Below are 25,729 nucleotides of genomic sequence, written 5' to 3'. Positions count from 1 at the left end.
GGCTGGAGTGCAGTGGCACAATCATGGTTCACTGCAACCTCTGCCTTCTGGGTTCAAGCGATTCTCCTGCCTCAGCCTCCTGAGTAGCTAGGATTACAGGCGTGCACCACCACGCCCAGCTAATTTTTTGTATTTGTAGTAGAGATAGGGTTTTGCCATGTTGCCCAGGCTGGTCTTGAACTCCTGACCTCAGGTGATCCATTCTCCTTGGCCTCCCAAAGTGCTGGGATTATAGGTGTGAGGCACCATGCCCACCCCTATTTTTTAAATTGTTATTTATTTTTTCTGACAGGGTTTCATTCTGTCACGCAGGCTGAAGTGCAGTGCCATGATCATAGTTGGAGTGTAGTGGCACAATCACTGTAGCCTTGACCTCCTGGGCTCAAGCAATGCTCCTGCCTCAGCCTCCAGAGTAGCTAAGATGACAGGCATGTGCCACCACACTCAGCTAATTTTCTATTTTTGTAGAGAGGTCTCACTATGTTGCCCATGCTGGTCTCAAACTCCTGGGCTCAAACGATCCTTCCACCTCAGCCTCCCAGAGTGTTGGGATTACAGGCATGAGCCACTGTGTACGGCCTGAACTGTACACTTCAAATGGGTGAATTGTATAAGTATATGAATTATATCTTAATAAAACAGTTTTTATTGTATTTATTTATTTGTTTTTGAGACGGAATCTCACTCTGTCGCCCAGGCTGGAATGAAGTGGCATGATCTCAGCTCACTGCAACCTCCGCCTCCCGGGTTCAAGCAATTCTCCTGCCTCAGCCTCCCAAGTAGCTGAGATTACAGGCTTGGGTCGCCATGCCTGGCTAATTTTTGTATTTTTAGTAGACACAGGGTTTCATCACGTTGGCCAGGCCAGTCTCAAACTCCTGACCTCAAGCGATCTGCCTTCCTTGGCCTCCCAAAGTGGTGGGTGACAGGCGTGAGCCACCGCGCCCAGCTAAAGAGATTTTTAAAAATCAAATAAAATCAAAGAGAGGTTGGATGGAAAAAAAGAAAATTAACATGTACTGAACTACACTCTATGCGCCGATGCTTTTACGATCACCCAATTTAAAATCCACACACCCTCCAAGGGAAATATTTTCCGTGATAGGACGCAGAGAGCATGGGAGCCTGTTGGCAGCTGTGCAGATGGTTTAAGGAATGGCAGAGGCTGCAACCACAGTGGAGGAGCAGAAAGGCAAACAGAAGAAAGGCCCCAGGAGGGGAAAATAAGGCGGGTGACCACATGTCCCAGGTGGGACAGTCCTAGCCCAGGCCCGCCCTGCCAGTGAAATTATTAACAATGCTCCCTTCATTCTCAAGTGCCTGGAAGATGAATTATAAGATATTTATGTATGGGTTGTTGTGTGAAATGCACACACACACACACACAAAATTACTAGAATCATGGCACCCCGTGTCCTTAAAACAACCTCCAAACTCAGAGAGGTCTCTCCCTGATGCCAACCAAAAGGCAATCAAAACACCGATCTCTTAACTCAATGCTTAAGTCTTCGTACTTTATGTAGCATGAAGAAAAATGGTCAAAACAATCATGCAATCCATTTCCTGTGAAATTAAAAAAAAAAGTTTTAAATAAAAGTTTTTTTTGTCTTTTTTTGAGACGGGGTTTTGCTCTTGCTGCCCAGGCGGGCATGCAATGGCTTGATCTTGGCTCACTGCAACCTCCGCCTCCCGGGTTCAAGCAATTCTCCTGCCTCAGCCTCCTGAGTAGCTGGGACTACAGGCACGTGCCACTGTGCCCAGCTAATTCTTTGTATTTTTAGTAGAGACAGGGTTTCACCGTGTTAGCCAGGATGGTCTTAATCTCCTGACCTTGTGATCCGCCCGCCTTGGTCACCCAAAGTGCTGGGATTACAGGCGTGAGCCACCGCTCCTGGCATGCCCAGCTAATTTTTGTACTTTTAGTAGAGACGAGGTTTCCCCATATTGGTCAGGCTGGTCTTGAACCCCTGACCTCAGGTGATCCACCTGCCTCGGCCTCCCAAAGTGCTGGGATTACAGGCATGATCTACCACGCCTGGCCGAAAATTCTTTTACCTGATGTAAACTAGACTAAATGAGGATTATGTTTCATTTATCTATTTATTTATTTATTTATTTTGAGACGGAGTCTCGCTCTGTTGCCCAGGCTGGAGTGCAGTGGCGTAATCTTGGCTCACTGTAACCTCCGCCTCCCTGGTTCAAGCGATTCTCTTGCCTCAGTCTCTGGAGTATCTGGGATTACAGGCGCCTGCCACAATGCCCGGCTAGTTTTTATGTTTTTAGTAGAGACGGGGTTTCACCATGTTGGCCAGTCTGGTCTTGAACTCGTGACCTCAAATTATCCACCCGCCTTGACCTCACAAAGTGCTGGGATTACAGGCATGAGCCACCTCGCCCAGTCTAACATAAAGCAAAAAGTTTTTAAATAAAAATGATTTTACCTGATGTAAACTAGACTAGATGAGGATATGTTTCATTTATTTATAAAGGTGAAATACTTGTTTATGTCACTTAATTTTTTTTAATGCACCTTGAGGAGCAGGGCTGACCCATAGGCAGTGTGCCCAGAGTCAGCCAAAAATGTTTTAATATTTAAGTATAATTTTTATATAGCAAAGTTCACCCTTTTCAGTGTACAGTTCTATGATTTTTTTTTTTTTTTTTTTGAGACGCAGTCTCGCTCTGTCACCAGGCTGGAGTGCAGTGGCACAATCTCGACTCACTACAACATCCGCCTCCGTGGTTCAAGCGATTCTCCTGCCTCAGCCTCCTGAGTAGTTGGGACTACAGGCACGCGCCACCACGCCCAGCTAATTTTTGTATTTTTAGTAGAGACGGGGTTTTGCCATGTTGGCCAAGATGGTCTCGATCTCTTGACCTCGTGATCCACCCGCCTCGGCCTCCCAAGGTGCTGGGATCACAGGCGTTAGCCACCGTGCCCGGCCGATTTTTTTTTTTTTTTTTCTTTTTTGAGACAGGGTCTCACTCTGTCACCCAGGCTGGAGTGCAGTGGTGCACTCTCAGCTTACTGCAACTTCCCCATCCCGGGCTTAAGCAATCCTCGTGCCTCAGCTTCCTGAGTAGCTGGGACCACAGGCACGTGCCATCATGCCCAGCTCATTTTCTGCATTTTTTTTAATAGGAGGTTTCACCATGTTGCCCAGGCTGGTCTCAAACTCCTGACCTCAGGTGATCCGCCACCTTGGCCTCCCAAAGTGTTGGGATTACAGGTGTCAGTCACCTGCCTGGCCCCTGTGAATTTTGACATATATAAAGTTACATAGCTACTATTAAAATTAAGGTATAAAACAGTTCTGTCATCCCCAGAATATTATACCACAATAATCCCTAAACAGGCTCTGATGTCAAAAGTCTGCTTTTTTACAAAAAAGAAAATAAAAATAAAAACACAAACAAAAATAGAAATAAAAAAATTGAAAAAACCAAATAATAAAATAATAGGCAGGATGATACCAGGTGGAATTCAAAAAAAGATACTATCAGTTGACGTCAACTATGCTACCAGTAATCATTTAAAAAACAAGTGTTTCATAATAATTATTATCATTTTTTTGAGGCAGGGTCTCACTCCGTCACCCAGGCTGGAATGCAGTGGCACAATCACAGCTCCCTGCAGCCTCTGCCTCCCTGGGCTCGGATGATCTTCCCACCTCAGCCTCCTGAGTAGCTGGAATCCCAGGCATGCGTCACCATGTTCAGCTAATTTTTGTATTTTTTGTAGAGAGGTGGTTTCGCCATGTTGCCCAGGCTGGTCTCGAACTCCTGGGCTTAAGTGATCTGCCTGCCTCATCCTCCCAAAGTGCTGGGATTACAGGTGTGAGCCACCGCGCTGGGCTGAGTGTTTCATAACTATTGTGCTTTCTTTGCATTTTGTACATAACAACAAATGGAGGCAGGAATGTTGTCTTTTATATTTTATGATTTGGAACGCAGCATGCATTAATAGAAAATTGAAAATAATGAAACATGACTATAAGCCAACACTGTGTTTCCCGTCCCAAGTACATTTTCCTGAGAAAATTTCACTGCACTCTAATAAAGCTCAGAAATACTTCACCATAAGAACTTGTACCACAGAATAAAATCTCCCAAAGCCAATATAGTTATTAACCCTTTTTTTACTCACATCTAAAGTGCCAGCACCATTTACTGAGATCACAGATTTTTACATAGTACTTAACTTTTTGCTCTTTTATTTTGAGATGGAGTCTTGCTCTGTGGCTCAGGCTGGAGCGCAGTGGTGCAATCTCAGCTCACTGCAACCTCTGCCTCCCGAGTAGCTGAAATTACAGGTGCGTGCCACCACATCTGGCTAATTTTTGTATTTTTAGTAGAGACTGGGTTTCACCATGTTGGCCAGGCTGGTCTCGAACTCCTGACCTAAGGTGATCTGCCCCACTCAGCCTCCCAAAGTGCTGGCATTACAGGCATAAGCCACCATGCCTGGCCCTTTTTGCTCTTTTAAAACTGTAGATGTAAACTCCAAAAACTTCCTAATCTCATTTTGTCTTCCCAGCAATCCTGGAGGCGTTTCTATCCTTCTAATGTAATATTTTACTAACGAAAAGCAAATACCTAGAACAATCTCCAGCCTACAGGTCAAATCCAGACTGCAGCCTATTTTTGTAAATTAAGCTTTGTCAGAACACAGTCACGTTCACTTGTTTACATCTTGTCTACAGCTGCTTTCCTGCAAAGGAAGGTTTGCATGCATGTGACAAAGACCCCATGTTCCCAAAGCCAAAAATATTTACTATCCTTACAAACAAAGTTTGCCCATCACTGATCTAGAATCTGCATTTATCCCTTACAACCTTTCATCATTTGGAATGTCATCCACTCCCTTTATGAAAACTCTGAAATCTTGAAATAGAGGACTGGTTTATTTTCAAAAACTGTTTCTAGATTTTCTTTTCCAAAGATTAATTTTTCAGGTTTTAAAGGGCTTAGTTTTTTTGTTTTGTTTTGGTTTTGAGACAGAGTCTTGCTCTGTCCTCCAGATTGAAGTGCAGTGGTATCATCACAGCTTACCATGCACCTGGCTAATTTTGACTTTTTTTTTTTTTTTTTTTTTTTTTGTAGAGACAAAGTTTCACTATGTTGCCCAGGCTGATCTTGAACTCCTAGGCTCAAGCGATTCTCCTGCCTCAGTCTCTCAAAATACTGGAATTATAAGAATGAGACACTGTGCCCAGACCCGGGACTTGTTTTCTGTTTTGTTTTGCCTTTTTTCTTTTGAGATAGGGTCTTGCTCTATCACCCAGACTGGAGTGTAGTGGCATGATCATAGCTCCCTGCAGCCTGGGACACCCAAGCTGAAGTGATCCTCCCACCTCAGCCTCCCAAGTAGCTGGGACCACAGGTACCCAGCTAATTTTTTGTTGTTGTTGTTTTTTGTTTTGTTTTGTAGAGATGGAGTTTTGCCATGTTGCCCAGGCCAGTCTTGAACTCCTAGACTCAAGCAATCCTCCCACCTCAGCGTCCCAAAGTGCTGGGATTACAGGCGTGAGCCACCACACCGAGCCGCAGGGCTTGGTTTTAATTAATAAATTCTACCTTCTTCACAGCTCAGCCTACAAGTACAAACTCAAGAGTACATGTTTCACCATTCAACAAAAATGTAATGAGCACCTGCGATGTAAAAATGAATACTAGTAGCCAGGCGAGGTGGCTCACACCTGTAATCCCGGCACTCTGGGAGGCCGAGGCAGGAGGATCACCTAGGTCAAGAGTTCCATATCAGCCTGGCCAACATGGTGAAACCCTGTCTCTACTAAAAATAAAAAAAAAAAAAGGACAGGCATGGTGGTGGGCGCCTGTAATCCCAGCTACTCGGGAGGCTGAGGCGGGGAGAATTGCTTGAACCCGGGAGGCGGAGGTTGCAGTGAGCCAAGATCATGCCATTGCACTCCAGCCTGGGCAACCAGAACAAAACTCCATCTCAAAAAAAAAAAAAAAAAATTAGCTGGGCATGGTGGCACACACCTGTAACCCCAGCTACTCAGGAGGCTGAGGCAGGAGAATCTCTTGAACTCTGGAGGCAGAGGTTGCAGTGGGATGTGATCGTGCCACTGCACTTCAGCCTAGGTGACAGAGCAAGACTCTGTCCCCCCCCCCCAAAAAAAAGTATACTGATGGCAAGGAGTGGAGGGGAATCACAAGCAATACAGTAAAAGGAGCCAGACACCCATGAAATGGCCTCAGGGCATGTAGGAACGCAGATGAATCCACTGGGAGGACAAGAGAAATGAAGGGCCAGGACTCTCCCCCTTATCTTCGGCAGACTCATTCCAAGACCCTCAGTGGATGCCTGGAACTGCAGATAGTGCCAAACCCTAAATCTATTATGTTCTTTTTCTTTTTTTGAGATGGAATCTCGCTCTGTCGCCCAGGCTGGAGTGCAGTGACGTGATCTTGGCTCACTGCAACCTCCGCCCCCCAGGTTCAAGTGATTTTCCTGCCTCAGCCTCCCAAGTAGCTGGGGGTTACAGGTGTGCACCACCATGTCTGGCTAATATTTTTATTTTTAGTAGATACGGGGTTTCACCATGTTGGCCAGTCCGGGCAACATAGTGGGACCAGCCCGGCAACATAATAGGACTTTGCCTCTACAAAAAAATTAAAAATTAGCCAGGTGTGGGGGTGTATGCCTGTGGTCCCAGCTACTCAGGAGGCTGAGATGGGAGGATTGCTTGAGCCCAGGAGGTCGAGGCTGCAGTGAGCTGTGATCCCACCATTTCAACAGGGCGAGACCCTGGGCAACAGGGCAAGACTCCGTCTCAAGAGAAAAAAAAAGAAGGCCAGCCAGGCGCAGTGACTCATGCCTGTAATCCCAGCACTTTGGGAGGCTGAGGTGGGTGAATCAACTGAGGTCAAGATTTTGAGACCAGCCTGGCCAACATGGTGAAACCCCGTCTCTACTAAAAACGTAAAAATTAGCCGGGCGTGGTAGTGCATGCCTGTCATCCCAGCTACTTTGGAGGCTGAGGCAAAAGAATGGCTTGAATCCGGGAGGTGGAGCTTACAGTTAGCAGAGATGGCAACACTGCACTCCAGCCTGGGCGACAGGCCGAGATGGTATTAAAAAAAATAATAAAGGCAAAGGTGACAGGTGTGGAATTTTCAACTTGCATCAGGTCAGCATTCAATAAGTTTTGGATTTTGGAACAGATCAGATTTTGGATTTTTGGATTAGAGATGTTCAACCTGTACATACATACCTACGATGAATTTTAATTTATAAATTAGGCACAGTAAGAAATTAACAACAACAATAATAAAATAGAATAAGTATATCAAGTACTGTAATGTTATGTGAATGTGATCTCTGTCTCTAGATCTCTCTCTCTCAATATAACTTGTTGTAACGTACTTACCCTTCTTCTTCTTCTTGTAATGATGTGAGAATCTATGCCTGAATCTGTGTAACCATCCCTTACTCGCAGTAAATGGCTTGGTGTCAGTTTCAGAGCATCCCTTGCTGAAGTCTTGGTATAGGCTCAAGGCTTTCTGGCGCAACATGTTGCTGTCAATGGGAACACGTTTTCTGTTCATCTCTTCCACCCACAAATGCAGAGCCTGTTCCATCTTAACTAAGCACTTATCACGCACTGTGGCCGTCACTTTAGCAGTTGGAGGTGAGACAGCAAAACTAGCACGAATTTCTTTTTCCTTCTTCACAATTTCACGGATGGAAGACTCATTCTTCCCGTAGATCTTAGCAACCTCAGCATAGGATTTTTTGTCTTTCCTGATTAAGTCGAGAACTTTCACCTTTTCACTTAGAGGAAGCACTTTACGGCTTCTCTTTGGCCTATCCAAATTCCCAGCATCACTACTCTTGTGCTTTGGGGCCATTATGACGGAAAATAAGGGTGACTTGAACACATACACTGGGACACTGTGACGGTCGATCTGATAACCGAGCCAGCTACTAAGTGACTATGGGTGTGGAGCGTCCACAGCGTGGGGACGCTGAACAAAGGGGACGATTCACTGCCCAGGCTGCACAGCGCGAGATTTCATCACAGCGTGCAATTTAAAACTTATGAATTGTTTATTTCTGGAATTTTCCATGTAGTATGTTCAGACCACGGTTGACCTCAGGTACTGAAACAGCGGGTAAGGGGGGACAACAGTACTTCCAGGTTCTGCAGCCTGAGAATGAGAGAAGGGACTGTGCAGGCTGAAGGCGTGGGGGAAGAGCCAGGACCCTGGGGAGCAGACGTCAGGGACTAAACTGACAGGCAGGCAGGAAGAACCGTGACCCACTCCAAATCGCCACTGAAGACTGATCCCAACTGCAAGCCGGTGCCAAGCCCCGCGTCCACGGAAGTCACATAGCCTATGATGCCTTCCTCTCCAAATGGTAGCAAAGAGAAGAAAAGGCTGCTGGAGTCTTCAATTGCAGCCGTGAGCAATCTCCAACTGGCCAGTTTCCAAGCTTATATCTAGACATCTGCTTACTTCAAATTACCAGCACGAAACTAAAACATGATTTTTTTTTCCTTAAAACACAAAGCTTGGCCCAGCAATTCCAGTCCTTGGTATACACCTATGAGAATTGAAAACAAATGTCCGCACAAAAACGTGTACATCAATGTTCACAGCAGTATTATTCATAACAGCCAAAAGGTGGAAATTACCCAAATAGCCATCAATGGATGGAAAATCAAAATGCTGTGTATTCATATCATGGATTTTTATTCAGCCATAAAGAAGGAAAGAAGCCAGACACACAAAAAACTTCTTGGGATGATTCTATCCACACGAAATGTCCAGAATAGGCAAATCCACGGAGACAAAAGTGATTGCCAGGGGCTGGGGATAGGGACGGGGTGGGGACCGGGGAATGACGGCCTAATGGGGTTGGAGTTTCTTCTCCTCGGGTGCTGAAAGCGTTCTGCAATTAGTGGCAAAGGTTGCACAGCTCTGTGCACTGAATTATTCACTCTTAAAACGTGAATTTTACAATGGATCTCAACGAAGCTGTTATTAAGAAACACGAAAGCTTGGGCTTGAGGGGTGGAGAATACAGCCCTGCGAGCCTTTTTCCCCCTAGAACTCGAAACCAGAATTGCAACGGGAAATTCCCGGGCCTCGGCCTTTTTCCTTGGAAGTCTGGATTGGTTTTCCGCCAACAAACAGATCCGCGGAGGCCGTCGCGAGGACCATACCCACGGACGAAACCCACAACCTGGGCCTCTAGGCAAAGCGTGACGTCAGGGGGCGGATCCGGGGCGCGGTTGCCTGGTAACAGCGGCGGCCCCGCCCCCTTATCTAACCAATCAAGCACGTCTGCACGCAGCGCGAGCGCCCCACGTACGCCGGGCGGAGCGTGACACACGCACACCCCGGCTTGGCCAATCAGGAAGGAGAGGGATGTGCGCTCCGTGCGCAGGACCATTGCCCCCGCGGCAAGGCTTCCCCGCCCCCACCCTCACACCTCTGGTCCTGCCAGCGGGGATCGGGGTTCGGGGGTGCCTCGCCTCGGGGCGCCGGGGTGTCCCGGGGAGCCACCTCCCGCTGCGGCCGGGCGGCCTCCCTTCCCCAGGCCCTCAGGAGGAGGACGTTCCGAAAGGCAACCCGCCCTTAATGGCGGCGGCGTCGGCGGCGGGGGCGGGGTACGCACCTGAGGGCGCCGGGCCTCGCCGGGCCGGCCGCGGAGTCCGAGGCCTGGGCCACCGGGGAGCAGCCGATGGCCGAGGGCGGCGGCCGGGAGCCCCGCGCGGGGGACGAGCACGCTTCGGGGCGTGTGGGTGGCGGCCGAGGCCCCTGCTCGCCACTCGCCCTCCTTTTTCTCTTTCTTTCTTTCTTTCCCCCCCTTTTCCCCCCTTTTTTTGTTTGCTTCCTGGAAGGCAGCCTCGACTCGTGTGTCCGCAGCGCCCCAAGTGGGAGTCGCCGTTTCCGGTGCTGTCGAATCCAATTTAGCCGCGCTGTGCATTTGCTTGGAGGCGTGCAGCCCCGTCCCGCCAGGTCCAGACCCCCTCAGCCATCGCTGATTGTGGGATGGATTGCTGGCGGGGCCTTTCTTACCCCGGACACCGCCCCCAGACATGCATGCAGATGCTTGCTGTTAATTTTTTTTTTTTTTTTTTCGAGACGGAGTTTGGCTCTTGTTGTCCAGGCTGGAGTGCAATGGCGCGATCTTGGCTCACTGCAACCTCAGCCTCCCGGGTACAAGCGATTTTCCTGCCTCAGCCTCCGGTGTAGCTGGGACTACAGGCGCCAGCCACCACGCCCGGCTAATTTTTTGTTTTTTTTTTTTTTAGTAGAGACGGGGTTTCACCGTATTGGCCAGGATGGTCTCGATCTGACCTCATGATCCGCCCGCCTAGGCCTCCCAAAGTGCTGGGATTACAGGTGTGAGCCACCGCGCCCGGCCAGGTTACATTTTCATGTGGTTATGACTCCCAAATATTCATCTCCAGCCCAGACCATTCCCCTAAACTCCACATCTATATAGCCAACTGCCTGCTTTGAAATCACTTGTACAGCGACTTAAGAAAAAAAATTTTTCTCTTGGAGAATGAATAGGCATCCCAAGAAGAAGATGTCTCACGCTCCCCACACTTCCTCCTGCAGTCCTCTCCAGCTCAATGAATGAAACTCCATTCCTCCACTTACTCAAGCCAGAAGCCTTGGAAGCATCTTATTCCTCCCACGCCCCACACCATTCCTTCAGACACCTCCGGCAGCTCTAACTTTGCCCAGATTCTACCACTTTCTCTCTCTTTTTTTTTTTTTTTTTTTTTGCTATGTGTGTTGAGGGGAGATGGGCTTGCTCTGTCACCCAGGTTGGAGTGCAGTGGTACAATCATAGCTCATCGCCGTCTCAACCCCCTGCACTCAAGCAATCCTCCCACGTCAGCCTCCCGAGTAGGTGGGATCACAGGCGCACATCACCTCACCCGGCAAATTTTAAAAATTATTTGGCCAGGCGCAGTGGCTCACGCTTGTAATCCCAGCACTTTGAGAGGCCAAGGTGGGCAGATCACAAGGTCAGGAGTTCAAGACCAGCCTGGCCAACATGATGAAACCCCATCTCTACTAAAAATACAAAAATTAGCTGGGCGTGGTGGCGGACTCCTGTAATCCCAGCTACTCGGGAGCCTGAGACAGGAGAATCTTGGAACCTGGGAGGCAAAGGTTGCAGTGAGCCGAGATCACGCCACTGCACTCCAGCCTGGGCGATAGAGCGAGACTCCATCTCAAAAAAAAATTTATTTGTAGAGGCTGGGTGCAGTGGCTCACGCCTATATTCCTAGAACTTTGGGAGGCCAAGGCGGTCGGATTGCCTGAGCTCAGGAGTTCAAGACCAGCCTGGGCAACACGGTGAAACCTCGTCTCTACTAAAATACAAAAGAAATTAGTGGTGGCATGCGCCTCTAGTCCCAGCTACTTGGGAGGCTGAGGCAGGAGAATTGCTTGAACCCAGGAGGCGGAGGTTGCAGTGAGCCGATATCGCACCACTGTACTCCAGCCAGGGCGACAAGAGCGAAACTCTGTCTCTCCAAAAAAAAAAAAAAAAAATTATTTGTAGAGACAAGGTCTCCCTGTGTTGCCCAGGCTGGTCTCAAATTGCTGTTCTCAAGGGATCCTCCTGCCTCCTTCCTCAGCCTCCCAAACTGTTGGGATACAGGCACGAGCCGCCAAGCCTGGCCTCTACCATTTTCTAATGGACCCCACTACTACCAAGCCAACACTGTATCTTGCTGTAGACTCCTAATTTGTCTCCCTAATTCTGCCCTTAACCTTCTTCCATTCTTAACACAGCAACAAGAAGAATCTTGTAAAGTGTAACTCATTTCACTCTTCTCAAAAATGTCCATTTCAGAGTAAAGGTCCTAATTTACGCTTCTGTCCAAGACAAAGTAACAAAGACCAGATATACCCTCCCAGCTGCAACAATAAACAAAAAAATGCATGAAACAATGTTTTTTTCAAGACACTAGACATCAGGTGACAAAAGATAGTGTTCGAAAGATGGTAAATGTGAGGTGAGCCCTGCAATTGCTTAGCTTACAGACTCGAGAGTTTATCAGGTCATCACACGGGGAAGGAGAACTAAGACAGAGACCAGCTGACTTCCTTTGTTGTAACAGAGCTAAGTCCAGAAAGAACAAGGTAACTGCAGCTTATAAGGAAGGGTACCAGAGAGAGAGTTTTGCACAGAGAGAGAACCCCAGAGATCTGCAGAGGAACCCCTGGAGTATGTAGCAGAGTACATCAGCATACACGTGTGACATAGTTACTTGCTTCTAGGGAAAGAACCATCTGAATGCATTGGAATAGTGCTTGACACTCAGGGCCAAGAACAATGCCTGTTCAGAATTCACAGGTCATTGGGTAGAGGACTAAGCAAGGTCTTGCCTCATTAGAGGGGAAAATTAGCCTTAGATTGCACACTGCCTAATACCCACCTAACAGAGCATAACAGCAAGACTTGAATGCATCAAATGGTTCCCAAGTAGCTTTTTTTTTTTTTTTTTTTTTTTGAGACAGAATCTCCCAGGCTGGAGTGCAGTGGCGCAATCTCGGCTCACTGCAACCATTGTTTCCCAGGTTCAAACGATTCTCCTGCCTCAGCCTCCCTAGTAGCTGGGATTACAGGTGTGAACCACCATACCCAGCTAATTTTTTTTTTGGAGACAGAGTCTTACACTGTTGCCTGGGGCTGGAGTGCAGTGGCTCAATCTCAGCTCACTGCAACCTCTGCCTCCTGGGTTCATGCGATTCTCCTGCCTCGGCCTCCCGAGTAGCTGGGATTACAGGTGCACACCACCACACCCGGCTAATTTTTTGTATTTTTAGTAGAGATGGGGTTTCACTATGTTGGCCAGACTGGTCTCGAACTCCTGACCTCATGATCTGCCTGCCTTGGCCTCCCAAAGCCAGCTAATTTTTTTGCATTTTTAGTAGAGACGAGGTTTCACCATGTTGGCCAGGCTGGTCTCAAACTCCTGACCTCAAATGATCCTTCTGCCTTGGCCTCCCAAAGTGCTGGGATTACAGGCATGAGCCACTGTGCTCGGCATGGTTTCCAAGTAACTTAACTGTATTCCAGAACACAGCTCAAGAAGAGTTCTGGTAATACAAATATATCCAGCTTCAAGAAAGGTAAAATTCACAGTGTCTGGTGTCCAAGCAAGGATTACTGACATACAAAGAAACAGGAACATGTGACTGGTAATGAGGAGAGTAAACAATGTAAATCAACCCAGAACTCATCCAGATATTAGTATTAGCAGAAAAGGACATTGAAACAGTTATTATAACTATTTCAAATGCTCAGAAGTTAACTAGAGATGTGGGAAATATTAAGAAGACCCAAATAGAACTTCTTTTTTTTTTGAGATGGAGTCTCGCTCTGTCGCCCAGGCTGCAGTGTAGTGGTGCGATCTCCACTCACTGCAAGCTCTGCCTCCTGGGTTCACACCATTCTCCTGCCTCAGCCTCCCGAGTAGTTGGGACTACAGGCGCCCGCCACCATGCCCGGTTAATTTTTTTGTATTTTTTAGTAGAGACGGGGTTTCACCATGTTAGCCAGGATGGTCTCGATCTCCTGACCTCATGATCCACCTGCCTCGGCCTCCCAAAGTGCTGGGATTACAGGTGTGAGGCACCCACGCCCGGCCTCCAAATTGAACTTCTATAGATAAAACCTACATGAGGTTTTTTTTTCTGCAACGGAGTCTCGCTCTGTTGCCCAGGGTGGAGTGCAGTGATTCAGTCTTGGCTCACTGCATCCTCTGTCTCCCAGGCTCAAGTGATTCTCCTGCCTCAGCCTCCCAAGTAGCTGGGATTACAGATCATGCCACCACGCCCGACTAATTTTTGTATTTTTAGTAGAGATGGGATTTCACCATGTTGGCTAGACTGGTTTCAAACTCCTGACCTCAAGTGATCCTCCCACCTCAGCCTCCCAAAGTGTTGGAATTATAGGCGTGAGCCACTGCACCCAGCCTACAATGAGATTTTTTTCTAAAAAGTACACTGGATGGGATTAATGACAAATTAGACATTGTAGAAGAAAAGGTTAGTGAATTTGAAGGCACAGCAATAGTAACTACCACAACAAGAAAAACACACAGAGAAAAAAGAATTAGAAAAAAAAAACATTAATGAGCTTTGGGACAACTTCAAGTAACCTAATATACAAATAATTGAAATCTGTAAAGGAGAGGAGAGACAATTGTCCGAACATAATAAAAACTATAAACCAGGCCGGGTGCAGAGACTCACGCCTGTAATCCCAGCACTTTGGGGGGCCGAGGCAGGCAGATCACTTGAGATCAGGAGTTGGAGACCAGCCTGGCCAACATGGGGAAACCCCATCTCTACTAAAAATACAAAAAATAAGCCAGGCATGGTGGCATGAGCCTATAGTGCCAGCTACTTGGGAGACTGAGGTGGGAGAATCGCTTTGAAACCCAGGAGGTGGAGGTTGCAGTGAGCCAAGATCACGCCACTGTACTCCAGCCTGGGGAACAGAGTGAGACCCTGTCTCAAAAAAAAGAAAAAGAAAAGACATTAATAACAGAAAGATGCTTGACAAATCCCCAAATATTTGGAGACCAAATAACACACTTCTAAATAAGCTATGGAATAAAGGAGAAATGAAAAGGGATATTAGAAAGTCTTTTGAACTAAATGAAAATAAAAACACATACACACATCAGAATTGGTGAGATGCCGCACAGAACACCTATATTAGGAAAAAGAAAATGCCTTGAATTAATAAATTCAACTACTTAAGGAACAAGAAAATTAAGAGAAAATTAAATACAAATTAAGCAGGAGAGAGGAGAGGGACTAATAAAGGTAAAATCTGAAAGCAATGAAACAGAAAACAGAAAAACAGTAGAGAAAATCAATGAGCCCAAAGCTGCTTTTGTGGGATGTGCATGAAATTGACAAACTTCTAGCTAGACTGGACAGAAAAAAAATGAAGACACAACTTAACAATATTAGGAATTAAAGAGATGAAATCACTACAGATTCTACAGGCATTAAAAGGATAATAAGGGAAAACTATAAGCAAGATTATGGTATTAAATTCAACAACTTAGATGAAATGGACATATTTCTTGAAAGACACCAATTACCAAAGCTCACTCAAGAAGAAAAGGATAACTTGAATAGCCCTATAACTATTAAAGACATTGAAATTATAGTTTAAAACCTTTCTACAGGTCAGGCACGGTGGTTCATGCCTGTAATCCCAGCACTTTTGGGAGGCCGAGTTCGGCAGATCACTTGAGGCCAGGAGTTTGAGGTCAAGCTGGCCAATGTGGTGAGACCCCCATCTCTACAAAAAACAAAAACAAAAATTAGCCGGGCATCATAGCAGGTGCCTGTAATCCCAGCTACTCAGGAGGCTGAGGCACAAAAATCGCTTGAACCCAAAAGGTGGAGGTTGCAGTTAGCCAAGATCATGCCACTGCACTTCAGCCTGGGTGAAAGAGCAAGACTCTGCCTCATAAAAAAATGTGTATGGAATCTCAAGGGATGATGAATAGCCAAAATCATTTCTAAAAGGAAAAACAAAATTGGATGATTCACAGTTCCTGATTTCAAAACTTATTACAAAGCTACTGTAATCAAAACAGTTTGGTACTGGCATAAAGACAGACATATGGAATAGAATAGAAATCCCAGATATAAACCCTCACACATATGGTCAGATGATTTTTGACAAGCGTACCAAGACCATTCAATAGGGAAAGGACAGTCTTTTCAATAAATGGTGCTGGGAAAACTGGATAGCCACATGCAAAAAAATGAAGTGGCATCCTTACCTTACCTTACCTTGCATGATATACAAAAATTAATCAAACTGAATGAAAGAGCTAAATGTATTAGCCAAAATTACAAAATTCTTTTTTTCCTCTTTCTTTTTTTTGAGACAAAGTATTGTTCTGTCACCCAGGCTGGAATACAGTGGCACCACCATGGCTCACTGCAGCCTCAAATTTCCCAGGTTCAAGTAATCCTTCCACCTCAGCCTCCTGAGTAGCTGGGACTATAGGTGTGTGCCACCATGCCCAGCTAACTTTTGTTTTTGTTTTTTGTAGAGATGGCGTCTCACCATGTTGCCCACGTTGGTCTTGAACTCCTGGGCTCAAGTGATCTGCCCACCTTGGCCTCCCAAAGTGCTGGAATTACATACAAGCTTGAGCCACCGTGCCCAGACTATAAAACTCTTAAAAGCAAATGGGGGAAAATTTTATGACATTAGATTTGGTATAGGTATATTGAACTTCATTAAAATGGAAAATTTTTAGGCATCAAAGGACACCATCAACGGAGTCCCACAGGATGTGAGAAAATATCTGCCAATTATATATCTGATAAGGGATTAATATCCAGTATATATAAAGAACTCCTATAACTCAACAACAATAGCAGAAACAACAATACCCCACACGACCCAATTCTAAAATGGGAAAAGGGGCTGGGCACGGTGGCTCATGCCAGTAATCCCAACACTTTGGGAGGACAAGGCAGGAGGGTCACCTGAGGTCAGGAATTCAAGGCCAGCCTGGCCAACATGGTGAAACCCCATCTCTACTAAAAATACAAAAATTAGCCTGGTGTGGTGGCTCACGTCTGTAATCCCAGCTACTCAGGAGGCTGAGGCTGGAGAATCGCTTGAAGCCGGGAAGTGGAAGTTGGAAGTTGCAGGAGCTGAAATTGCACCACTGCATTCCAGCCTGGATGACAGAGCAAGACTCTGTCTCAAATAAAATAAAATAAAACAAAATAAAATAAAATAAAATAAAATAAAATAAAATAGGCAAAGGGCCAGGCGTGGTGGTTCACTCCTGTAATCCCCACACTTTGGGAGGCTGAGGTGAGCAGACCACTTGAGCCCAGGAGTTTGAGGCAGGTGAATCACCTGAGCTCAGGAATTCGAGACCAGCCTGGGCAACATGACAAAACCCTGTTTCTATTTAAAAATACAAAATAAGCCTAGCTTGGGGGTGCGTGCCTGTAGTCCCAGCTACTCAGGAGGCTGAGGTGGGAGGATGGCTGGGAGTGATGGCAGGAGACCAGGAGGCAGAAGTTGCAGTGAGCTGAAATTAAAAAAAAAAAAGGAATGAAGTTCTGCTACATCTTACAACATGAAAGGACCTTGACAGCATTATGCCACATGAAGTAATACAGACGCAAAAGGACAAATGTTGCTTTGGGAGGCTGAGATGGGAGGATTGCTTGAGGCTAGGAGTTTGAGATCAGTGTGGGCAACATAGCGAGATAACATCTTTACCCCCCTCAAAATTTATTTATTTATTTATTTATTTACATATCTATCTATCTCTATCTATCTAGCTATCTATCTATCTATCTATATATATATATATATATTTTTTTTTTTTTTTTTGAGGCAGAATCTCGCTCTGTCGCCCAGGCTAGAGTAAAGTGGCGCAATCTCAGCTCACTGCACGCTCTGCCTCCTGGGTTCACGCCATTCTCCTGCCTCAGTCTCCCAAGTAGTTGGGACTACAGGTGCCCACCACCACGCCTGGCTAATTTTTTGTATTTTTAGTAGAGATGGGGTTTCACCGTGTTAGCCAGAGTGGTCTTGATCTCCTGACCTCGTGATCCGCCTGCCTCGGCCTCCCAAAGTGCTGGGATTACAGGCATGAGCCACCGTGCCCGGCCCCTATTTATTTATATTTTTGAGATGGAGTTTTGCTTTTGTTGCCCAGGCTGGATGGAGTGCAATAACACGATCTCGGCTCACTGAGGCCTCCACTTTCCAGGTTCAAGCAATTCTCCTGCCTCAGCCTCCCGAGTAGCTGGGATTACAGGCACCCGCCACCATGCCTGGCTAATTGTTTGTATTTTTAGTAGACGCGGGGTTTCACCATGTCAGCCAGGCTGGTCTCAAACTCCTGACCTCAGGTGATCTGCTCTCCTTGGCCTCCCAAAGTGCTGGGATTACAGATGTGAGCCACTGTGCCCAGCCAAAAAAATTTATTTTTATAGTTTAACTGGGTGTAGTGGTGTGTGCCTACAGTCCTAGCTACTTGAGAGGCTGAGGTGGGAGGATCCCTTGAGCCCAGGAATTTGAGGCTGCAGTGAGCTGTGATCGTGCCACTCTACTGCCTGAGCAACAGAGCAAGACCCTGCCTATTAAAAAAAAAAAAAAGAAAAGAAAAAAAGTGTTATTTTACTTACATGAAGTACTTAGAATAGGCAAATTCATAGAGACAAAAAGTAGATTAGAGGTCACCAAAAGCTGGGTAGAAGAGGAGAAAGGGAATTGTTGCTCAATGAATATAGTGTTTCTATTAGGAGTGAAGTTTTAGCTTGGTTTTTTTCCCCAACTGGTCTTGAACTCCTGGCCTCAAGAGATCCACTCACCTCAGCCTCCCAAAGTGCTGAGATTACAGGTGTGAGCCACTGCACCTGGCCACTACTACTGTTTTTAATGAGAGCAAATGGATTAAAAACCACAAGAAAATATTTGTATTATAACTACTGTTTTCTTTTCTTTTTTCTGAGATGGAGTCTCACTCTGTCTTGCTCAGGCTGGAGGGCAGTGGCGTGATCTCGGCTGCAGTCTTCGCCTCCTGGGTTCAAGCCATTCTCCTGTCTCAGCCTCCTGAGTAGCTGGGACTACAGGCATGTGCCACCACACTCGGATAGTTTTATATTTTCAGTAGAGACAGGGTTTCACCATGTTGGCCAGGCTGGTCTCAAACTCCTGACCTCAGGTGATCCACCTGCCTTGGCCTCCCAAAGTGCTGGGATTACAGGCGTGAGCCACCATGCCCGGCCACCACTACTGTCCTTAATGAGAGCAAATGGATTAAAAATGAAAATAAAATATTTGCTTTAAAACTATTGTTTCCTACAAACATTTAAAATAAAAATACCTTTAAAAGAAAAAATAAAACTATTATTTATTTAATCTTTATCTTATTTAAAATATTCCTTGGTATATTTTATAAAGTATATATTAGTATAATAGTATATGTAAATAATTTATATGTATTTTTTCATGCTCGCAAATTTTACTCATAAGAATCAATTTGGCCAGGCACAGTGGTTCACGCCTGAAATCCTAACACTTTGGGAGGCCGAGGTGGGCGGATCACAAGGTCAGGAGTTCAAGACCAGCCTGGCCAACATAGTGAAACCCTGTCTCCACTACAAATACAAAAAATTAGCTGGGTGTGGTGGCAGGTGCCTGTAATCCCAGCTACTTGGGAGGTTGAGGCAGGAGAATTGCTTGAACCCGGGAGGCGGAGGTGGCAGTGAATGGAGATCGCACCACTGCACTCCAGCCTGGGTGACAAGAGTGAGACTCCGTCTCAAGAAAAAAAAAAAAAAGAATCAATTTAAGCTCCTTTATTTATTATTATTATTATTATTATTTTTTGAGACAGGGTCTCATTCTGTTGCTCAGGCTGGAGTGCAGTGGCACAATCTTGGCTCACTGCAACCTCCACATCCTGGGCTCGAGCGATCCTCCCACCTCAGCCTCCCGAGTAGCTGGGACTATAGGCTAATTTTTGTATTTTTCTGTAGAGACAGGATTTTGCTATGCTGCCCAGGCTGGCCTCAAACTCCAGGGTTCAAGGTATCCACCTACCTCGGCCTCCCAAAGTGCTGGGATTACGGTGTGAGCCACCACGCCTGGCCAGGAATGTGTAATCAAAATAATTTGGAGACCACTGGCCTAAAAAATAGGCGGATTATTTTCTCAGGAAATGGAAATAATTTATCTACAAGCAGAGAGTTGAATCCACTGAAGTAGATGACTGAAGCCAATCGTAACATGAGTAGTACCACGTTTCTTTTTTCTTTTCTTTTCTTTTTTCTTTTTTGAGTCAGAGTCTCTCTCTGTCACCCAGGCTGTAGTGCAGTGGCGCAATCTCGGCTCATCCAATCTCCTCCTCCCGGGTTCAAGTGATTCTCCTGCCTCAGCCTGCCAAGTAGCTGTGATTACAGGTGCACCCCACCACGCCTGGCTAATTTTTTTGTATTTGTACTAGAAACGGGGTTTCACCATGTTGGCCAGGCTGGTCTCCAACTCCTGATCTCAAGTTGTCCACCCACCTCAGCCTCCCAAAGTGCCGGGATTACAGGCAGAGCCACCATGCTGGGCCAGTAGATACCACGTTTCTGAATGGGAAGACTGAAGATTGTAAAATGTGATTTCTCCTAGTTAATTTCTCACAATGAGCCTAGGAATTTAATGTAATTTCAATCAAAATCCTAGTGGGATTTTTAATGCAGCTTGTCAAGATGATTTTAAAATTTATATGAAAGTAAATGTTATGAATAGCAAAGGCATTTTTGTAAAGGAATAGACAAGAACAAAGAAGACATTTGACTGAATAAAAATCAGAACATATTATAAAGTTGCAGCCATTGAAACCTTGTCACATTAATATAAGAATAAAGCAGTAGAAATAAATAGCTTCCATAAAATTGACCTATGTATTTTTGGAAATTAACCATATGCTATAAATGGCATCTTGAATCTTCAGATAAAGCCCTTACTAGCCAATAAATTATTATGGACAATCAGACATGCCTTTGGAAAAAATATTAACAAGTATGCTGCCTGGCATCATGCCATTCATAAAAGTCAGCTCTAAACCTGAATATAGCTGGGCGCAGTGGCTCACGCCTGTAATCCCAGCACTTTGGGAGGCTGAGGTGGGCAGATCACAAGGTAAGGAGTTTGAGACCAGCCTGGCCAACATGGTGAAACCCCATCTCTACTAAAAATACAAAAATTAGCCAGGTGTGGTGGCGGGCGCCTGTAGTCCCAGCTACTCCGGAAGCTGAGGCATGAGAATCGCTTGAACCCGGGCGTCGGAGGTTGCAGTGAGCCAAGATAGCGCCATTGTGCTCTAGCCTGGGTGACAAAGTGAGACTCTGTCCCAAAACAAACAAATGAAACCCTGGATATAAAAAATGAAAGTAGGTCAGCCACAGTGGCTCAGGCCTATACACTTTGGGTGGCCAAGGTGAGAGGACTGCTTGAGCCCAGGAGTTTGAGACCAGCCTGAACAACATGACGAAACCCTGTCTCTACAAAAAATAGAAAAATTATCTTTATACCTTGGGTAATAGACATTCTTCGTTAACATGATACAGAAAACCAAAACGCTAATGAATAGGATTAATAACGCTGACTACATCAAGATAAAATTTTGTGTGACAAGAGACACCATGAATTAAGTAAAAAGGGCTTGGCGCGGTGGCTTACACCTGTAATCCCAGCATTTTGGGAGGCCAAGGTGGGCAGATCACTTGAGGTCAGGAGTTCAAGACCAGCCTGGCCAACATGGTGAAACCCCGTCTCTACTAAAAATACAAAAAAAATTAGCCAGGTATGGTGGCAGGCACCTGTGAACCCAGCTACTTGGGAGGCTGAAGCAGGAGAATCACTTGAACCCAGAAGGCGGAGGTTGCAGTGAGCCGATGTTGAGCCACCGCACTGTAGTTTGGGCAACAGAGTGAGACTCCATCTCAAAAAAAAAAAAAAAATTAAGTAAAAAGACAAGAGTCTGAGCACGGTGGCTCACGCCTGTGGTCCCAGCACTTTGGGAGGCCGAGGTGGGCGGATCAGCTGGGGTCAGGAGTTCGAGACCAGCCTCAACTTGGAGAAACCCTGTCTCTGCTTAAAATACAAAAAAAAAAAAAAAAAAAAATTAGCTAGGCGTGGTGGTGCATGCCTGTGGTCCCAGCTACTCGGGAGGCTGAGGCGGGAGAATTGCTTCAACCTGGGAGGCGGAGGTTGCAGTGGGCCAAGATCGCACCGTTGCACTCCAGCCTGGACAACAAGAGCAAAACTCAGTCTCAAAAAAAAAAAAAAAGACAAGAGAAAGTATTTAGACAGGTAATGAAGGGTTTTATGCAAATATATCAAGTACTCCTACAAAGTAATAAGAGACAAACAACCCAGTATAGGCACGGTGGTGGCTCACGCCTGTAATCCCAGCACTTTGGGAGGCTGAGACGGGCGGATCACCTGAGGTCAGGAGTTTGAGACCAGCCTGGCCAAAATGGTGAAACCCCGTCTCTGCTAAAAATACAAAAATTAGCCAGGCATGGTGGGGCACGCCTGCAGTCTCAGGTACTTAGGAGGCTGAGACATGAGAATCACTTGAACCCATGAGGCAGAGGTTGTGGTGAGCCGAGATCGGACCACTGCACTCCAGCCTGGGCGCTGGGCCACAGAGTGAGACTCTGTCTCAAAAAAAAAAAAAAAAAAAAGAGACAACCCAATAGAAATGTCACCAAGGATATGAGTAGATTTGCAATTCTCAGTAGAGGAGACGTGAAACTACAAGATGTTCAACTTTTCCAGAGATTACAGAAATATAAAGTAAATAAAAAATGAGATATGTTTCAAGTAGCAGATTGGCAAACATTTGAAAAACGTGGGCCAGGCACAGTGGCTTATGCCTATAATCCCAGCACTTTGGGAAGCTGAGGCAGGAGGATTGCTTGAGCCCAGGAGTTGGAGTCCAGCCTGAGCAACATAGAGAGACCCCCGTCTCCGCAAAAAATTTAAAAAAATGTCCAGGTGTGGTGGGGCGTGCCTGTAGTCCTAGCTACTTGGGAGGCTGAGGTAGGAGGATCACGAGAGCTGGCAAGATTCAATCTGCAGAGGCTGCAGTGAGCTACGATGGCACCACTGTACTCCAGCCTGGTTGACAGAGTGAGACCTTGTCTGGGAAAAAAAAAAAACCAAGTTGTGTAACAGGGGGATATGTAAAAGCAAATCCCACTCATAATATTGAAGCACAACTTATGAAAAACAAATGGAAAACATCTATTAACATTTTAAAAATTATTTTTATTTTTTGGTCATCTCTTAGAATATGTATATTAACATGTTTATTTATTATTATTTTTAATAAATTTTTATTTATTTTACTTTATTTTTTGAGATGGGAGTCTTGCTGTGTTGCTCAAGCTGGTCTTGAACTCCTAAACTCAAGCAATCCTCCTGCCTGGGCTTCCCAAGTAGCTACTGGCACACACCATCACACTCGGCTGATTTTTAAAAATTTTTTAGGGACGGAGTTTCACTATTGCCCAGGCTGGTTTCAAACTCCTGGCCTCAAGCCATCCTCCAGCCTTGGCCTCCCAAAGTGTTGGGATTACAGATGTGAGCCATGACACCTGGCCAAAATAATGTTTTTTATATGGCAAGATGTATATGTGAGACTGTGGTTAAAGGAGCCTTTAGTCGTACCCATATATAATATTTTTAAATTTATTATTATTATTTTTTGAGACGGAGTCTTGCTCTGTCGCCCAGGCTGGAGTGCAGTGGCATAATCTTGGATCACTGCAACCTCCACCTCCCAGGTTCAAGTGATTCTCCTGCCTCAGCCTCCCAAGTAGCTGAGATTATAGGCGCCCACCGCCACGCCCAGCTAATTATTGTATTTTTATTAGAGACTGGGTTTCACCATGTTGGCCAGGCTGGTCTCGAACTCCTGACGTAGGGTGATCCGCCCGCCTCAGCCTCCCAAAGTGTTGAGATTACAGACATGAGCCACTGCTCCCGGCTGATTTATTATTTTTTAACAAGGAACTGCATGATACATTAATTGTATAATTAAAGTTAATAATAATACAAATAAAAACATGTAAGTTTAGGCTGGGCACCATGGCTCATGCCTGTTATCCCAGCACTTTGGGAGGCCAAGGCAGGTAGATCACTTGAGGTCAAGAGTTCAAGACTACCCTGGCCAACACGGTGAAATCCCGACTCTACTAAAAATACAAAAATTAGCCGGTCGTGGTGGCAGGTCCCTGTAATCCCAGCTACTTGGAGGCTAAGGCAGGAGAATCGCTTGAATCTGGGAGGAGGAAGTTGCAGTAAGCCAAGATCCTGCCACCGCACTCCAGCCTGGCAACAGAGTGAGACTCTGTCTCAAAAACAGACAAACAAATGTAAGGTTAGTTAAGTTCACTCTTTCCCAGACTAGAGAATTTCAGCTACATCAAACGTCAAAATAATTAGAATGTGTACAGGAAAATGTCATCATAGGTGGCAAAGAAATTAGCTTGGCTAACATTAGCAGACATTTGGATACTCTGAGATAGCTGATAGTTTGACAGTAGTACCATCTTTTCCAAGCAAAAATTTGGACAGAAATGCAAGTATTTTCTAGCATAGAACCAGTCTACAAAACCAGCCAAGTTTTTTTCATTTTTGTTTGTTTGTTTGTTTGTTTTTGAGCCAGAGTCTGTCTCTGTTGCCCAGGCTGGAGAGCAGTGGCACGATCTCGGCTCACTGCAACCTCTGTCTCCTGGGTTCAAGCATTTCTCATGCCTCAGCCTCCTGTGTACCTAGGATTAAAGGCGCCTGCCACCACGCCCGGCTAATTTTTTTCGTATTTTTAGTAGAGATAGCATTTCATCATGTTGGCCAGGCTTGTCTTGAACTCCTGACCTCAGGTGATCTACCTGCCTCGACCTCCCAAAGTGCTGGGATTACAGGCGTGAGCCACCACGCCCAGCCAGAAAAGCAAGTATTTTCTAGCATAGAAGCAGTCTACAAAACCGACCAAGTTTTGATAGCAAAATAGAAAAGCCCAGTTGTGGCTACAAATCCAGCTCTTTATTGGCCAAACAGACGTTTAGGATGTTTTAGCCTTTCACAGGAGACAGAATTGGTGGGTAAGTATTGCCACCCCGTGGCTGCAGTTCACATTGCAGTTTGTCCTTTTGTCTTCAAAATACTAAACCAAGGCTTGTGTCCTTTGGATATCCCCTAATAGTAAAATGTTTTAGAAATTTGAGAGACTCACATAGGGTTATTAAAATATTGACAAGTAAAAAAAATTTTAAAACCTACTATCCTATTGTCATTATGAGTTTGTAAAAGACCAGATGTTGAGCCAGGTGGGATGGCTCATGCCTGTAATTCCAGCACTTACGGAGGCCAAGCAGGTGGATCACCTGAGGTCAGGAGGTGGATCACCTGAGGTGAGGAGTTCGAGACCAGCCGGGCCAATATAGTGAAACCCCGTCTGTACTAAAAATACAAAAATTAGCCAGGCATTGTGGTGAGTGCCTGTAATCCTAGCTATTAGGGAGGCTGAGGTAGGAGAATCACTCAGAACCCAGGAGGTGGAGGTTGTAGTGAGCCGAGACAGTGCCACTGCACTCCAGCCTTGATGAAAAAGCCAGACTCTGAAAAAAAAAAAATCAGATGTTGAAAACCAAAAAACTAGAAAGGACATAAACTCAGATAAAAGGACAGTCCTGCTTATGAAAGGACAGTTCAAAATTTTTCTTTTCTTTTTTTTTTTTTTTGAGATAGAGTTTGTTCTGTCACCCAGGCCGGAGTGCAGTAGTGCAAATGCAGCTCACTACAGCCTCGACCTCCCAGGCTCAAGAATCCTCCCGCCTCAGTCTCCCAAGTAGCTGGGACCACAGGCGGGCTCCAACATGCCAGGCTAATTTTTAAATTTTGTATACAGACAAGGTCTTGTTATGTTGCCAGGCTGGTCTTGAACTCCTGGGCTCAAGCAGTCTTCCTGCCTTAGCCTCCCAAAGTGCTGGGATTATAGGCATGAGCCACTCCACCCAGCTGAACTGTGTATGCATTTCGTAAATATATAAATATTCCCTATATTAACTATTAATATTAACTATATTTATATTTATATAATTGTCCTTTATCAATATATGTCTCAGATTTATCAACTCAAGT

At 45.6% G+C, this 25,729-nt stretch overlaps 1 protein-coding gene across 17 annotated transcripts in view; it reads right to left on the bottom strand.

Moving 5' to 3' along the window:
- The window catches only part of LOC129041219 (general transcription factor II-I repeat domain-containing protein 2B), a 57,706-nt gene extending 47,591 nt beyond the window's left edge, over positions 1-10,115 (bottom strand). For 6 of the 17 annotated variants that reach the window (XM_054496611.2, XM_054496606.2, XM_054496607.2 and 3 more), the window contains exon 1: positions 9,653-9,895. Coding sequence is in view for 9 of the 17 variants with exons in the window: in XM_063668253.1 (XP_063524323.1) it covers positions 7,398-7,878 (481 nt within the window). In the remaining 8 variants the exon portion in view is untranslated. Of the gene's footprint in view, positions 1-7,397; positions 9,586-9,652 lie in introns of those variants that run through there. The other 11 variants (XM_054496603.2, XM_054496604.2, XM_063668250.1 and 8 more) reach the window with 10 other exon arrangements.
- Between the last annotated feature and the right edge of the window lie 15,614 nt (positions 10,116-25,729).

The sequence above is a fragment of the Pongo pygmaeus genome, chromosome 6 (assembly GCF_028885625.2).
Source record: "Pongo pygmaeus isolate AG05252 chromosome 6, NHGRI_mPonPyg2-v2.0_pri, whole genome shotgun sequence".
Taxonomy (NCBI): Eukaryota; Metazoa; Chordata; class Mammalia; order Primates; family Hominidae; genus Pongo; species Pongo pygmaeus.
This window is presented reverse-complemented; position numbering and strand designations above follow the sequence as displayed.